The 16,374-nt window shown below is 35.9% G+C and overlaps 4 protein-coding genes and 1 pseudogene across 4 annotated transcripts; 3 read left to right on the top strand and 2 right to left on the bottom strand.

Moving 5' to 3' along the window:
* Positions 1-2,351: 2,351 nt before the first annotated feature.
* On the bottom strand, positions 2,352-4,432 carry LOC116004931. The gene has a single exon (XM_031245133.1). It carries the CDS (start codon positions 3,953-3,955, stop codon positions 2,594-2,596), a length of 1,362 nt encoding a protein of 453 aa, XP_031100993.1. The 5' UTR covers positions 3,956-4,432; the 3' UTR covers positions 2,352-2,593.
* Positions 4,433-6,426: 1,994 nt separating this feature from the next.
* Positions 6,427-7,281, top strand: LOC116003801 (17.5 kDa class I heat shock protein-like). The gene has a single exon (XM_031243740.1). The coding sequence runs from the start codon at positions 6,521-6,523 to the stop codon at positions 6,983-6,985; it is 465 nt and encodes a 154-aa protein (XP_031099600.1). The 5' UTR covers positions 6,427-6,520; the 3' UTR covers positions 6,986-7,281.
* A 2,195-nt stretch (positions 7,282-9,476) lies between these two features.
* LOC116004186 (17.5 kDa class I heat shock protein-like) lies at positions 9,477-10,232 on the top strand. Its single transcript, XM_031244135.1, has one exon. The coding sequence runs from the start codon at positions 9,621-9,623 to the stop codon at positions 10,083-10,085; it is 465 nt and encodes a 154-aa protein (XP_031099995.1). The 5' UTR covers positions 9,477-9,620; the 3' UTR covers positions 10,086-10,232.
* A 664-nt stretch (positions 10,233-10,896) lies between these two features.
* LOC116004074 lies at positions 10,897-14,213 on the bottom strand (annotated as a pseudogene).
* Positions 14,158-14,860, top strand: LOC116004248 (17.5 kDa class I heat shock protein-like). Its single transcript, XM_031244214.1, has one exon. It carries the CDS (start codon positions 14,268-14,270, stop codon positions 14,730-14,732), a length of 465 nt encoding a protein of 154 aa, XP_031100074.1. The 5' UTR covers positions 14,158-14,267; the 3' UTR covers positions 14,733-14,860.
* The last annotated feature ends 1,514 nt before the right edge of the window (positions 14,861-16,374 follow it).

Raw genomic sequence — 16,374 nt, 5'->3', positions numbered from 1 at the left:
GCTGCTCGAGTTCGGCTCGAGCAGCTCGATTGTTTGAGCTCGAGCTCGAGCTCGATCTTGAGCTCGAGTTCGAGCTCGATCTTGAGCTCGAGTTCGAGCTTGAATTTGAGCTCGAATTCATGCTCGAACTCAAGTTCGAGTCTGATTTTCAACTTGAATTTAATCTGTTTAATTTTAAATTCATGTTTCAATTAAAAATAAACTATAATATTATGAACTCGAGCTCGATCGAGCTTGAAAATTGATGCTCGAGCTCAAGCTCGACAATTTTTGAGCTGCTCGAGTTCGGCTCGAGCAGCTCGATTGTTTGAGCTCGAGCTCGAGCTCGATCTTGAGCTCGAGTTCGAGCTTGAATTTGAGCTCGAATTCATGCTCGAACTCAAGTTCGAGTCTGATTTTGAACTTGAATTTAATCTGTTTAATTTTAAATTCATGTTTCAATTAAAAATAAACTATAATATTATATGTATATATATATATATATATCGCTCGCGAGCGGCTCGTCGAGCCACGAGCCTAAGACATTAGAGCTCGAGCTCGGCTCGATTATTAAACGAGCCGCTCGAGCTCGGCTCGAACTCAAATTTGACCGAGCTTGAACCGAGCTCGAACTGAGCTTTGACCGAGCGGCTCGCGAGCCGCTCGGCTCATTTACACCCCTAGTCTCCGGGGAAGACATTTAGATTTTTTTTTAAATAATTATTTTTTAAGAATATTTTTTTTAAAATAATTTAAATTTCGGGTGACCTGTAAGAAACCTGCAAATCAAACAAATTACATGAAATGAGTTAGTTTAGGGAGCAATTGTAAGTTTTTAAATTCAATAGCCTAATTGCATTATTGTGTGCAATTCGATGACCTATTTAACTTTTATTATTCTTCTCTTGTATGCATACACGATTGTAATTTAAGGTCCAAAATCACATCCATTGTTGCCTTCAAATCCATACTCGTAGTTTGGTTTCTATGGTCAACAAAAACAAAAACAAAAACAAAACAAACAAAAAAAAAAACAAAAAACAAAAAACAAAAAACAAAAAATAAAACAAAACAGAACAGAACAGAACAAAACAAAACAAAACAATTAAACTTTTTTTGTCGAATGTCAAAGTACTAAAAAATCAATGTACGCATGCATGAATATTTAAAAGTGTACTTTTTTTTTTTTTTGAAACTTCTAAAATTGTACTTTAAAAGTGTACTTATGTTGCTCAATTTAACAGGCTCATTTTACCAGACTTGCTAGTTTTTACCCAAAATTATTGAGAAAAAATGTTTTGACATTGAGTAAGATAATACAAAGCGTTTGGTTGAATGTAATTGAATTGTTAATTCAATGAAAACTTCAATTACATTGTTTGGTTAGAGAGAATTGTAAAATTGCAATTCCCTCTTTTTGTTGAATTACAATTTATGAGGTACCCATGAATTGCAATTCAATGCTTATGGGAAAGATAAAAAATAGAAGAAATGACAAAAGTACCCTTAGTGATTATTATTTTTAATATTACATAAGGACATTTTAATCTTTATACCACTTTTTTCCATCGCATTCTCAATAATTCTATTTCTCCCTACCTTTTTCTTTTCTCACAGAATTACAATTCCTTTCCTTCTTAATTCTTTCTTCCCAACCAAACACCACATGAATGTTGAGATAGATGTTAAAGCTCACAAAAAAGTACAAGTGTTAAAGTTGCTCTTAGGCCATCCCCATTAATGGATTTTTCATTGTATTTTAGGCAAAAATTACCAACTTGAAAGAGAGAGGGTGAGGAAAGAGAAGACGTTGGTATCTCCTGCAAATCTTGAGTTTTTTCAGTTATTATGAGGCCCACTAATTAAGCTGAGAGTTGGCCTCACACATGCCCATTAATTAAGGTGCGAGTTGCGAGTGAGTTGCAGTGAGGCGAGTTGCGAGTGAGTTGCAGTGAGGCGCAACTCTTGCGCCCAGGCCGGCAAGTGCAGGCACCGGCCTGGGCACGTAAGTATTATTTTTTATTTTGTTTTTGTTTTTTTTTTCTCCACCTTATTTTCTCTTTCCTAATTACACTTTATAAAAAGTTCTCAAAAATCACACCCAAGTTTAATTATTGCCCAATTACATTTACAAAAACTTCTCAAAAACTACACCCAAGTTTAACCATTGAGGAAGGCCTTGGCAATCGACTTTGCAATGTTTTGATTCATGCTTCCAAGAAAATTGCATATTTTGTTCACCCAAGGTAAGAAAATTGATAATGATGGAAGTGGTTGGTGTGTTGAGAATTTAGTACGTTAATGGTCATTTTAATACCTTATTTTGATTGCAGGCCACCAATTATTTGGTATAAAATGGATTCGAATAAAGATAAAGAATACCAATTTTCCCACAAACGCATAACATTAAACCACAGCAAATGTTTCCTCCATGCAACACACAAGAGGAACATACAACAAAGACAGTATCACACTTTTCACACACAATACAATGGACAAGGATGGTAGATTACATCAGAATCTACAACATATATCCTCGTACTTATTCTCAACCAGAAACTGAAGCAACATAAACATAGGATCATAGCAAACCAGGAGACTAGGCCGGGCAAGGTCACTCTCCCAGCCAGTGAGCAAACACGCCACGGTTTCTGAGACCTTTGAAAAGGCTCGTGCAGTCGCCACACCTGGCGGGCTTCCAAACCGCAGCATCCGAGCAGCGAAGGAAGAGTTCATCAACTCGGCATATCAATCCAGTTCTGAACAAGTCGTCGAGAATCTGCAACTCTGCTGCCCGAGCATTCATCATAAGCACCACGAACTCCCCATCGTTTACTGTTTCATTGAACCAGTGCACAAAGTCAAAGTCTTTGTCGTCGCCAAGATAATCATCAGTGTAGTTAGCAGACGATGATGCAGTCTCCTCTCCTGCAAGTTTTGGATCGTAAACGAACGTGATGCCAGGAGTTTTCACATACAAAGAGAGGGCAGTGGTGTTGTGATCTATGACATAAACGTCTAAAGCGTGCTGGGGAATAGGGTAATGAGCACTGAACATTTTGGTAATGGCTGCATCAACGAGCTCCCCTGCCCCGACATTTATATATACCAGCTTGTTCCTCGATGAGATATTCATTAAGTTGGGCAAATACGAGATCTTTGAATCAAACTTGGCTGGATTTTTGTTGCCAATGGGTTCAATGTATGGCATGAAGGGATTGTTGTTCATAACCGAGGGGCAATGATCAGGTAGTTTAAACTGATCAAAGAGAGCCACGGCTTGGAATCTTTTCTTGAACAGAACTAGGACATAGGGCCCAACAGGGCAAACGTGAACAACATCAGAGCTCTTCAAGAACGACGAAACTGGAGTTGCAGACCTAACCAAGTTTCCCGAGGTGAAACCATTGGCACCAAGAAGCATAGCGCCCGTGCCACCAGCACGCAAAACACGCTCAATCTCGAGCACGAGAAGAGCTGGCACGGAGACCCTATCGAGAGCTCTAGAGAACACGAAATCGAAAGAACTATCCCCAAAGTCGAGCTCGTACACGAATCTCCTCTTCAAGAGGGAGAAAAAGGGGTGCCTATTAACACCAGAAACATCAGAGAATCCCAGCTCCCTCAAGGCCAAAACAGCAGCATCTGAGCCCTCTCCCACACACAGTGCCTTCACATCAGAATCCAAGAAACTATTCACCATTAGTTCCTGGAACACATTCTTAGCCAAAACCTCATTCTCCTTGCATGGCACTGGCAACACCCCAAACAGATGGGTGAAATTAAAGCTGAGATGGCCAAAATTCAATGGGCATTCACTCTCATTAAGCATCCAGGGCTCCGAAAATTGGACCTCATGGCCCATTTGAACAAACGAAATGACAATCAATCCAGCCCCAAACATAAGCATTTTGAGGATCAAACGCCTCATCAATGACCCCCGACGAATTTGCCATTTCAACACCTTCAAATCCATCCCTCAATTCGGATCTTTTTCAATACACGATCGAGATCTATCAAGCGAGCGCACTAACTAAAGCTAAAAACTCTTGAGTTTCAAACTCGGATTTGATTAAAATCAAAGGAAATTTAAGCCAAACGAAGCGGAAACAAAACACTTAGCGAGTACAAAACCTGGAGGAGGTGTGATTTCCACCCACGAGTAATACCATTGACATTTGAGACCCAAGCCAGACCTTCTTCGGAACCCTTCTCCCCGCCATCGGCTCGAACCACTCGGAAACCATCTTGAAACCTCACTTCATCCTCACTGAACCGACCTTACATGATTCTTCAGAACTCGATACACATTCAATGCCAAATATATATGAACTGGAGTTGAATTGAGGAAACTATATGCAGGTAGTATATACAAGCTATGGCGGCGAGTGGAGAGTGATAGAAGAAGAAGCTCTAGATCTGGAAAACACCGGTGGATGAGCCAAGAGACCGCTAACACAGAAAAGCAATCAAGTTACAGCCCATAATCACTCGCGTGTCACGTGCGAGGGCCCGCCTTAGCATAAACCCAAACGTGTCCATTCGGCGATACCTACAAAATTCATTAATTTTAATATTTTTTTAATAACTCAACTTTTTCGATTTTACTGAACTACTCTGTATATCTTAAATCCCATTAACTCGCTCCTAAAATTTAGATTTTTCTGTTTCATATAACTATATCTTGAATCCTATAAACTAGACTCTAAAATTCAAATTTCTCAGTTTTACAAAACTAAAATTCGTGCTTGAGTAAGTAAATTAAGCTAATCTAAGTTCAAAATTGAATACTAAATTCTACATTTCTAGTATAAAAAAATTATCTTATATTTTTATGAGACGTTTGGTTAGAAGAAATTACAATTCCATTCTCACATAATTTCAAAGGCAAGCAAATTTTTTCATTTGGTTGGATGAAATTGTAATTCCGTGAAATTGAAGAAATTTCCTCATTTCATGGAATTAGAATCACATGTCCCTTGGTATTTCGATTTCATGAATAATAACTTTGAGATAAAAGTATCCCTCTTTTTTAACCTAAAATATGATTGAGCTCTCTCTTTTCATTATAGCGTATCGTCTTCTTCTTCTTCCACTCAATCAAACGGTCCGTTAATATTCATGATAGAAATCAAATTTTATCTCTGATTTGTTACAAGAAATCAAATCTTAAATAAAATTTCTCATATACTAATTCAATGTTTTGGATCTACAAAAGTCATTAGTTACTCAATTGCTTTAGGGATACTCCGAATCACTTTTGCTGTACAGAACTTGATTCCTTCTCATTTAAAGTCAATTTAATATTAAACTATATTTGTGGGAACCAACATCAAACATAACATGTGACAATACACTGAGTAGATTGTTGGGTCTAAATCTTAGAAATTTTGAGTTATTTAAAAATTACTGTAATTGTTAGGGGTTGTAAATTGTATTAGTGGTTAGTTAATAGCTAATTATGTTTATTAATTTGACAAGATGATAACATTAGTTATTTGTATAGATGTGTTTCATAAAATTAGTGATTAACTTTAATTGATATATAAAATAATTTTGAGAATATAAATTTAAACTTGATAATAATAAAAATTGAATAACATTTTAATACTAAAAGAAAATTTAATTAACATATTATTTTCATTTTTTAAAAAACCAACACATTAAAATTTAAAATATGTGAGTTAAAATAAAAGGTCTAAAAAACAAGAGAAAGTCAGGAAGAGATCTTACAATGAGAAGAGAAGTGAGGGAATCAGAGATTTTCTAGACTTCATTATATTTTAGATGTATTCCAATATTATGTTTCTTACTCGTAAATTATTGTAAATATTACGGAGTAATAAATTTTCTTCTCCTTATATTCTTACTCATAATCTATCACCCAGGAACTAATCGTGAAGACATATAAATATTCACAGTTTATATATTAAATGTTCATAATTCACAAATTGTTTAACGGTCCAGGTCCATCATCACTTGTGGGAACCAAACCCAGGTCCTTTCGGAATTCTTCCCCACAAAGAGAGGTCACTTGTCACTTGAGCTACCCCATTAGATTATTAAATATGTAAATTGTGAATAATCTATCTTATAAGATGGACCGGCTCTATAGTATAACTATTGCATGAAGATGATGGTCTCAATTCCCAACATAGAAGTGTTGGTAAATTATTGTGTGGACCGAAGTCCACTTAATAATTGTTGAGAAGTGTTAAGGGTTAAAGCTTACGAATTGGGCCTGAATAGCAAATAAACTGGGCCTGGCCCCGTATGGACTCTGTCACTCTGGCATGTTCGAGAAACAACAGCCAGCGCCTGGAATAATCTGGACTGTTCATCTTGGCGGGGAATTTAAGTTAACGGGCTAAGTAAAACGCGAAGACTATCGCGAAAGTACCAGAAACCTCATCTCTAACGCATAAATACCGAATAGGTCCCTTCTTCCCCAATCCAAACCAGATTGAGCAGAACCAAAGAGAGCCATTATCGACCACAATAATCTTTTCCGACACACACAGTTAATCAATACTTACTGAAAATGTCGCTGATTCCGAGACTCTTTGGCGGCCGGAGAAACGGCAACGTGTCCGATCCCTTCTCCCTCGACGTTTGGGACCCGTTCCGCGACTTGTCTTTCCCATTTCCTGCTTCCGGTGAGACGTCGGCGTTCGTCAACACTCGCGTGGACTGGAAGGAGACACCGGAGGCTCACGTGTTCAAGGCGGACGTCCCCGGCCTGAAGAAGGAGGAAGTGAAGGTTGAGATCGAAGACGATCGGATTCTTCAGATCAGCGGGGAGAGGAACGTGGAGAAGGAAGAGAAGAACGACGCCTGGCATCGAATGGAACGCAGTAGCGGGAAGTTCATGAGGCGGTTCAGATTGCCGGAGAACGCGAAGATGGAAGAGATAAAGGCGTCGATGGAAAACGGAGTGCTCACGGTCACCATTCCTAAGGCGGAAGTGAAGAAGCCTGATGTTAAGTCTATTGAAATCTCTGGTTAGACAATCCATTTTCCGATCCGCTACGTGTTTATGCAAATCAATACTGAAAAATAAATGTCAATTCCCCCTGTGTGTTGTATGTATAGTTTGTATGGAAAAGTGAATAAAATGAGTGTTTTTGTTTGTGTTTAAAGTCTCAATGCCTTCTCTGAAGTTTGAATATGTAATTTTTCATTTGGGGAAGCTGACTAGATCATAAAGTTTTTACTCACATTTTACCTTGAAATATGGTATGTGTCGTGCATTATTAGAAATGTAAGACGGTATAAATTGAAATGTAAGATCATTTGATCGTATGATACCATGTGCAAGGTCTTTGTATTCGCTATTCCTACCGCTAATTGCTTTCAAGACTTCATAAAATGCCCTACTTATTGTTTCACCAGAACGTTGAAATCGCTCTCCAGCATCTCTATTTGAAGCACCCATAGCAAGTGTGTATATAAATATACAAACTTTCTTCACAATTGACATATTCCTAGTAGATTGTAATCCATATTTTGAATATAAATCTTCACATAATTGCTTAAACAATGCAAAGTCCATTATAAACGCATTTACGCATCGAATAGGATATCCATTCAAAACTTCTCTTATCCATTCATGTCCTCTAAAAAGTGAAGTCACACAAAGTTCTTTATAAATATATTTATAGGAATATGTTTTGGTTAAAGCAATTGTGGCAAACAATGTTATAATTGAACAAAGTGATTGTTTTCTCTTTTTCCTTTTCCGATCCAAACTCCATGATGTACCTAATAAATATAAAATAATGAAATTAATAAATATTTTAATATAATATAAAGTAAGAACATATATTTTAAAAATATATAAAGTAAAGCAAAATGTTTATAGTTCATAAAATTAGTTCATACAAAAATTAATGTTCAAACAGACAAGTGTCAAAGTGAAATTACAATCAAATACACTGAAATAAAATGAGCATTCACTTGCTTGTATCATGCATATACTTAAACCAAGCTTTCCTAGAAAAGTCATCCTCAATATTGAAAAAAATTTCACTATTCAAATCATCCTTAAGCAAGCTAAGAGAGAAAAATACCACAGATCTCCACCTTTTTCCATAATACCATCAGTAACCATGCTGTTAACAACACTTATTGCTGCAGCAACACTAACACTTGTACTACTTTGAGTATTCATAGCACTATCAGATATTAAAATGTTCCGTGCCCGATTTGAATTTAAAATCAAACTATCTAATTGATTAGAAAGTTTAATTGCTCCTCCTAATTGTCTCCCCTTACGCTTCATTTGAGTGGGTTTAAGATTAATATTTTGAGTTTCTGCAAATTTTCTAACATTATTACCTTGAGATTGCCTAGGTACTTAAGTGCCACTAACATCCTGGTTACCACCACAATTGTTCACCTCACTCATGAAATTATTCGAAAATAAGGACTCATCTACCTCCAAGTCATGCAATTGAGAAGAATGTTGGTTAGCATGAGAATATAACATTCAAATCATTGCCTAGTTCTATTCTCTTCTTCACTTTCCCTAATTTCTTCCTCAATATCCACAGGTTGCACTAATTGAGGATCCATAGTGGGTGCAACACAACCTTCACCACCATTTGCATGGCTATCTTCAAATAACTTAGACCACAAATCGTCCATTGTAGGATCTATGGATTTATTACGAAATTTTTATAATCTGGGTTCTCCTACAAAAAAATTAAAAGAATAAGTTTACAATCAACATCAAAATATAATTATGTTTTAATCTTAAAAATCTATAATACAAACCTTGATTTTTTTCTCCCACCATTCATCGGAGCCACTAATCTTATGTGTACTAAGATCGATCGGAGTCACTAATACAAAATACTTAAGCTAATAATTCTTCGTATTCTATTAATAAACTCTATGTATTTTGGTATATAATTCTGTATATTATTGATTTCGAGTACCATTCCTCATGAAATAGTAATGCTAATAGTCAGGCTATTGATCGTGTGTATTCTATTGAATGATATGTGTATTCTTTTATATACTTTGTATATTAATGATCTAATTTTTTATACTTAATGTTATTGCGGTATTGGAAACTAATAATGCACAAAATTATGGTATTAAAATTACTAATATACATAACTATATAATATAATATACATAAACACTCATTAGAATACACAGAATTACACATAACAGGAATTAGACGGACGGAACGGTACTTGTCGCACGTCAATTCCCCACTAACTTAGTTAAACGACGTTGTTTCGGACCATGTACTGTGTACCCTGGTCCACAATATAACGATTGGTGTTAAGGTTCAAAGCTTACGGATTGGGCCTGAGTCGCTTAGGCCTGAATAGCAAATAAACTGGGCCTGGCCCAGTATGGACTCTGTCCCTCTGGCATGTTCGAGAAACAACCGCCACCGCCTGGAATAATCTGGACTGTTCATCTTGGCGGGGAAGGGGATGAATTTAACTGGCTAAGCAAAACGCGAAGACTATCGCCAAAGTACCAGAAACCTCATCTCTAACGTATAAATACCGAATAGGTCCCTTCTTCCCCAATCCAAACCAGATTGAGCAGAATCAAAGAGAGCCATTATCGACCACAATAAGCTTTTCCGACGCATACAGTTAATCAATACTTACTGAAAAATGTCGCTGATTCCGAGACTCTTTGGCGGCCGGAGAAACGGCAACGTCTCCGATCCCTTCTCCCTCGACGTATGGGACCCGTTCCGCGACTTATCTTTCCCATTTCCTGCTTCCGGGGAGACATCGGCGTTCGTCAACACTCGCGTCGACTGGAAGGAGACGCCGGAGGCTCACGTGTTCAAGGCGGACGTCCCCGGCCTGAAGAAGGAGGAAGTGAAGGTTGAGATCGAAGACGATTGGATTCTTCAGATCAGCGGGGAGAGGAACGTGGAGAAGGAAGAGAAGAACGACGCCTGGCATCGGATGGAACGCAGTAGCGGGAAGTTCATGAGGCGGTTCAGGTTGCCGGAGAACGCGAAGATGGAAGAGATAAAGGCGTCGATGGAAAACGGAGTGCTCACGGTCACCATTCCTAAGGCGGAAGTGAAGAAGCCTGATGTCAAGTCCATTGAAATCTCTGGTTAGACAATCCATTTTCCGATCCTCTACGTGTTTATGCAAATCAATACTGAAAATTAAATGTGAGTTCCCCCTTGTGTGTTGTATGCATAGTTTGTATGGTGTAAGTTGCTGAAAAAGTGAATAAATTGAGTGTTTTTCTTTGTGTTTAAAGAGTCAATGTCTTCAGAGTCAATGCCTTTCTTGAAGTTTGAATCTGTACTCTAATTCAATTAAGTTAAAAATTGAATTTAACCAAAAAAGGATCAATTCTCTAGTCCAAATGCTACTGAAGAAATCGATCTAAGATTTGAATCGAATCAAATTTGAAACTAAATGATTTCAAACAGAAAAAATTAAATTGAAAATCAAACTAAATGATTTCAAACAGAAAAAATTAAATTGAAAATCAAAACAATAAATCACCCTTAATTTAGAGTGTTTTATATGGCTCGAAAATTAACATGATGCTCAGAATCATCTTGTTGCTTTTGTTTCTTGTGTATTAAGGTTTAGGCTGAATAAATGTATTGATTTCTGGTGTATATCACTTGGGAGGCCCATGCTATCTATGGAGGTGTGAAGATGACAAATGCTATTTGCTTGCCTTAATTGTTTGGCAAACTTAGGTAGCTAAAAGTTGAAAAGCTATAAGCTAGTAGTTGAAATTGAAGAACTGTTAAATTAGTTGTTATATTTATCAGTTTGTCAAAATTAATTTTTTTTGACAAGTTGATAAATGTAAAAAGTCTAAAATAGACATCTTCATAAAATTTAAATTGGTCTATTCACGTATTGAAATTTAATATTTGAAATAAAACTATTAGCAAATCATGATTTAGCATCCAATAATGAAATAGTAATATTTTTTGTGTATCTCTTTCATCTCAATAGAGGTCTGATTTAAATTTTCGTTGATGGCGATATTACTACTTGAATTTTGAATTTCATCGAGCGGTATGTAATCTGGATGTTGCTCAAGCACATTAAACATCATGTCATCTTCTGAAATTTTTTGAATATAATTATGTAGTGCAAATGTGACCATAATAACATCAATTTGGGTCTCCACACTAAACTGTGGCATTTTAGCAAGTATCTTCCATCTTTTCTTCAATACTCCAAACGACCTTTCAATAATACAACTTCGAAGAGAAGAATGTGCACGACTGAATGCTTCTTGAGCATTAGTTGGCGGCTGTTGTTCAAATTGAGATTGATGATACCTTATTCTTGGATACGTACCAGATATCCTTGTTTATCTGGATATCCTTTATCCACCAAATAATATCTTCCTAAAAAAATACAACACTAAATTTTTATAAGGAATAAAATTATATATGATTTTTATTAGAGTTAAAGTAATTCGAATATGATACTTTGTAGCGGCTTAGGAAAGTTCAAGGTATCATGTGCGGATCCTTCCTATCCAACAGATATAGAAGTGAAACACATATCAAAGTCACGCGATGCCATAACATTGAAAGTAAGAATTCATTTTCTCGCTCTATATCGCAATTGATTAACCTCAGAGATACACACTGCTATATAAGTACCATCAATACATCCAATACAATCTTATTCATCATATATACATATATATATATATATATATATATATATATATATATATATTAGATAATCAATCTTATTAATAATACTAATAATAATAATAATAATAATAATAATAATAATAATAAATATATATATATATATATATATATATATATATATATTAGATAATCAATCTTATTAATAATACTAATAATAATAATAATAATAATAATAATAATAATAATAATAAATTGGTCACATTTTACCTTGAAATATGGCATGTATCGTGCATCATTAGAAATGTAAAATGGTATAGATTGAAATGTAGAATCATTTAGTCGTATGATATCACGTGCAAGGCCTTTGTTTCCGTTATTCCTACTGCTAATTGCTTCCAAGACTTCATGAAATGCCCTATTTATTGTTTCACTAGAACGTTGAAATCGCTCTCCAACATCTCTATTTGAAGCACCCAAAGCAAGTGTGTATATAAATATACCAACTTTCTCCACAACTGACATATTCATAGTAGATTGTAATCTATATTTTGAATATAAATTTTCACATAATTGCTTAAACAAAGCAGAGTCCATTCTAAATGCATTTACGCATCGAATAGGATGTCCATTAACGACTTTTCTCATCCATTCATGTCCTCTAAAAAGTGAAGTCATACAAGATTCTTACAAATATATTTATAGTAATATGTTTTGGTTAAAGCAATTGTCACATACGATGTTATAATTGAACAAAGTGCTTGTTTTCTCTTTTTTCTTTTCCATTCTAATTCCATGATGTACATAATAAATATAAAATAATGAAACCAATTCAATACATATTTTAATAAAATATAAAGTAAGAACATATATTTAAAATATATAAAGTAAAACAAAATGTTTATAGTTCATAAAATTAATCTATACAAAAATTAATGTTCAAACAGACAAATGTCAAATTGAAATTACAACCAAATACATTGAAATAAAATGAGCATTCACTTGCTTGTATCATGCATATACTTCAACCAAGCTTTTTTAGAAAAGTCATCCTCAATATTGAAAAAAAATTCACTATTCAAATCATCCTTAAGCAAGCTGAGAGAAAAACACCACAGATCTCCACATTTTTCCATAATACCCATCAGTAACCACGCGGTTCACAACACTTATTGCTGCAGCAAGACTAACACTAGTACTACTTTGAGTATTCACAATACTATCAGATATTAAAATGTCCAGTGCCCGATTTGAATTTGAAATCAAACTATCCAATTGATTAGAAAGTTTAATTGCTCCTCCTGATTATCTCCCCTTACGCTTCATTTGAGTGGGTTTAAGACTAATATTTTGAGTTTCTGCAAATTTTCTAACATTATTACCTTGAGATTGCCTAGGTACTTGAGTGCCACTAGCATCCTGGTTACTACCACAATTGTTCACTTCACTCATGAAATTATTCCAAAATAGGACTCATCTACCTCCAAGTCATGCAATTGAGAAGAATGTTTGTTATCCTGAGAATATAACATATCTTCAAATCCTTGCGCAGTTCTATTCTCTTCTTCACTTTTCATATTTTCTTCCTCAATATCCACAAGTTGCACTAATTGAGGATCCATAGTGGGTGCAACACAATCTTCACCATTTGCATAGCTATCTTCAAACAACTTAGATCACAAATCGTCCATTGTAGGATCTATGGATTTGTTACGAAATTTCTTATAGTTTGGGTTCTCCTACAAAAGAAATTAAAAGAATAAGTTTATAGTCAACACTAAAATATAATTATGTTTTAATCTTAAAAATCTATATTACAAACCTTGATTTTTTTTTTCTCCCACCATTCATCGGAGCCACTAATCTTATGTGTACTAGGATCCATCGGAGCCACTAATACAAAATACTTAGGCTAATAATTCATCGTATTCTATTCATAAACTCTGTGTATTTTGGTATATAATTATGTACATTATTGATTTCGAGTACCATATCTCATGAAATAGTAATGCTAATTATTGATCGTGTGTATTCTATTGAATGATATGTGTATTCTTTTATATACTTTGTACATTAATGATCTAATTTTTTATACTTAATGTTATTGTGGTATTGGAAACCAATAATGCACAGAATTATGGTATTGAAATTACTAATGTACAGAATTATATAATAGAATATACATAAACACTTAATAGAATGCACATAAGAAAACACAGAATTACACATAACCGGAATTAAACGGATGGAAGGTATTCGTTGCACGTCAACTCCCTACTAACTTAGTTAAACGACGTCGTTTCAAACCAGGAATTGTGTACCCTGGTCCACGATATAATTGGGCCTGAGTCGCTTAGGCCTGAATAGCAAATAAACTGGGCCTGGCCCCGTATGGACTCTGTCACTCTGGCATGTTCGAGAAACAATAGCCACCGCCTGGAATAATCTGGACTGTTCATCTTGGCGGGGAATTTAAGTTAACTGGCTAAGTAAAACGCGAAGACTATCGCGAAAGTACCAGAAACCTCATCTCTAACGCATAAATACCGAATAGGTCCCTTCTTCCCCAATCCAAACCAGATTGAGCAGAATCAAAGACAGCCATTATCGACCACAATAAGCTTTTCCGACGCACACAGTTAATCAATACTTACTGAAGATGTCGCTGATTCCGAGACTCTTTGGCGGCCGGAGAAACGGCAACGTCTCCGATCCCTTCTCCCTCGACGTATGGGACCCGTTCCGCGACTTATCTGTCCCATTTTCTGCTTCCGGAGAGACGTCGGCGTTCGTCAACACTCGCGTCGACTGGAAGGAGACGCCGGAGGCTCACTTGTTCAAGGCGGACGTCCCCGGCCTGAAGAAGGAGGAAGTGAAGGTTGAGATCGAAGACGATCGGATTCTTCAGATCAGCGGGGAGAGGAACGTGGAGAAGGAAGAGAAGAACGACGCGTGGCATCGGATGGAACGCAGTAGCGGGAAGTTCATGAGGCGGTTCAGATTGCCGGAGAACGCGAAGATGGAAGAGATAAAGGCGTCGATGGAAAACGGAGTGCTAACGGTCACCATTCCTAAGGCGGAAGTGAAGAAGCCTGATGTCAAGTCCATTGAAATCTCTGGTTAGACAATCCATATTCCGATCCTCTACGTGTTTATGCAAATCAATATTGAAAAATAAATGTCAATTCCCCCTGTGTGTTGTATGTATAGTTTGTATGGAAAAGTGAATAAAATGAGTGTTTAAAGTCTCAATGCCTTCTCTGAAGTTTGAATATGTAACTTTTCATTTGGGAAGCCACACTTATCTGACTAGATCATAAAGTTTTTACTCTAATTCAATTATTGAGTTTAACCACAAAAGGATGGATTCTCTAGTCCAAATGCTAGTGAAGAAATCGGTCTAAAATTTGAATCAAATTAAATCAAAGAGAAAAATTTTATCTCTAATTGAATTTGAAAAAAAAATTAATTGAAAATCGAAAAACTCACCCTTTTTATGTTACAATGTAGTAAAGAGTCAATAATTGACTCCACTAAGGCTCAAACTCACTCCTTTTCATGTAGAAGTGTAAACCGGTTGACACTAGACCACAAGGTCTTTGACTCGAAACACTCACCCTTAACCCTTAATTTAGAGTGTTTTATATAGCTCGAAAATTAGCATGATGTTTAGAGTCATCTTGTTGCTTTTTGTTTCTTGTGGTTGTGGATTAAGGTCTGGGCTGAATAAATGTAGGGGTGGGCATTTCGGTCTTCGGTTTGGTTTTTTCGGTTTCGGTTTCGGTTTTTCGGTTTTAAAAGAATCAAACCATTCGGTTTAACATTAGAGTTCGGTTCGGTTTCGATTCGGTTTGCAACGGTTCGGTTTCGGTTCATATTTATTTCGGTTCGGTTTCGGTTCGGTTTAAGACCCCCGAATTTAACATTTCCTATGCGAAAATGCGGTCACGGGGTGCCGCAACTTAACGGGGCGTCGTAATAACTATGCATGAAATATCACATAACCCAAATCTAAAGTCTAATATCTAAATATTAAATACCAATATAAAAAATTAACAATTTAAACATATTTAAAAAAAACAATAAAATTAATTCCAGTTACTGGAATTTCATTTCAGAAATTTCCAGATTTCTGGAATGAAATTCCAAAAGGAATTTATATATATATATATATATATTTTAAAAAAAACCGTTCGGTTTTTAGTTCGGTTCGGTTTTTAACTGAACCGATCGGTTCTTCTAAAGTAGAACCGATATGGTTTTCGATTTTAAATCAAACCGAACCGAACGTCTTCGGTTCGGCTCGGGTTACCCGAACCGAAATGCCAAGCCCTAAATAAATGTATTGATTTATGGTATATATGACTTGGGAGGCCCATGTAATTTATGGAGTTGTGAAGATAACAAATGCTATTTGGTTGCAGTAAATTGTGATGGTTAGACCAAATGGATCCCTTCGTATTCCATGGTTCAGACTATGTTTCTCAATTTAAACTTGGATAAAAGAGGTTTCGTTATATCAACCTCCCCAGCAGCCTAGCAAACCTCCCACGAGAGCCTGTGCTTGTGTTCATATACGCTATGATGGCTCGGTCAATTTTTTTCTCCGCTTTCTCTAGAAAACAGTAGTTGAAATACTCAATAGGGAGACAGGGAATCGGACCCAAACTAACAGGCTTACTTTTTTTTTTTTTTTTTTAAGTACTTATACAATATACATAAAGTTTTTAGATACCAAAATTGCATTTGTTTTACCCCTTAGCTTT

The sequence above is a fragment of the Ipomoea triloba genome, chromosome 14, assembly GCF_003576645.1.
Source record: "Ipomoea triloba cultivar NCNSP0323 chromosome 14, ASM357664v1".
Lineage (NCBI taxonomy): Eukaryota > Viridiplantae > Streptophyta > Magnoliopsida > Solanales > Convolvulaceae > Ipomoea > Ipomoea triloba.
Note: the sequence above shows the minus strand (reverse complement) of the source record. Positions and strands in the feature narration are given on the sequence as shown.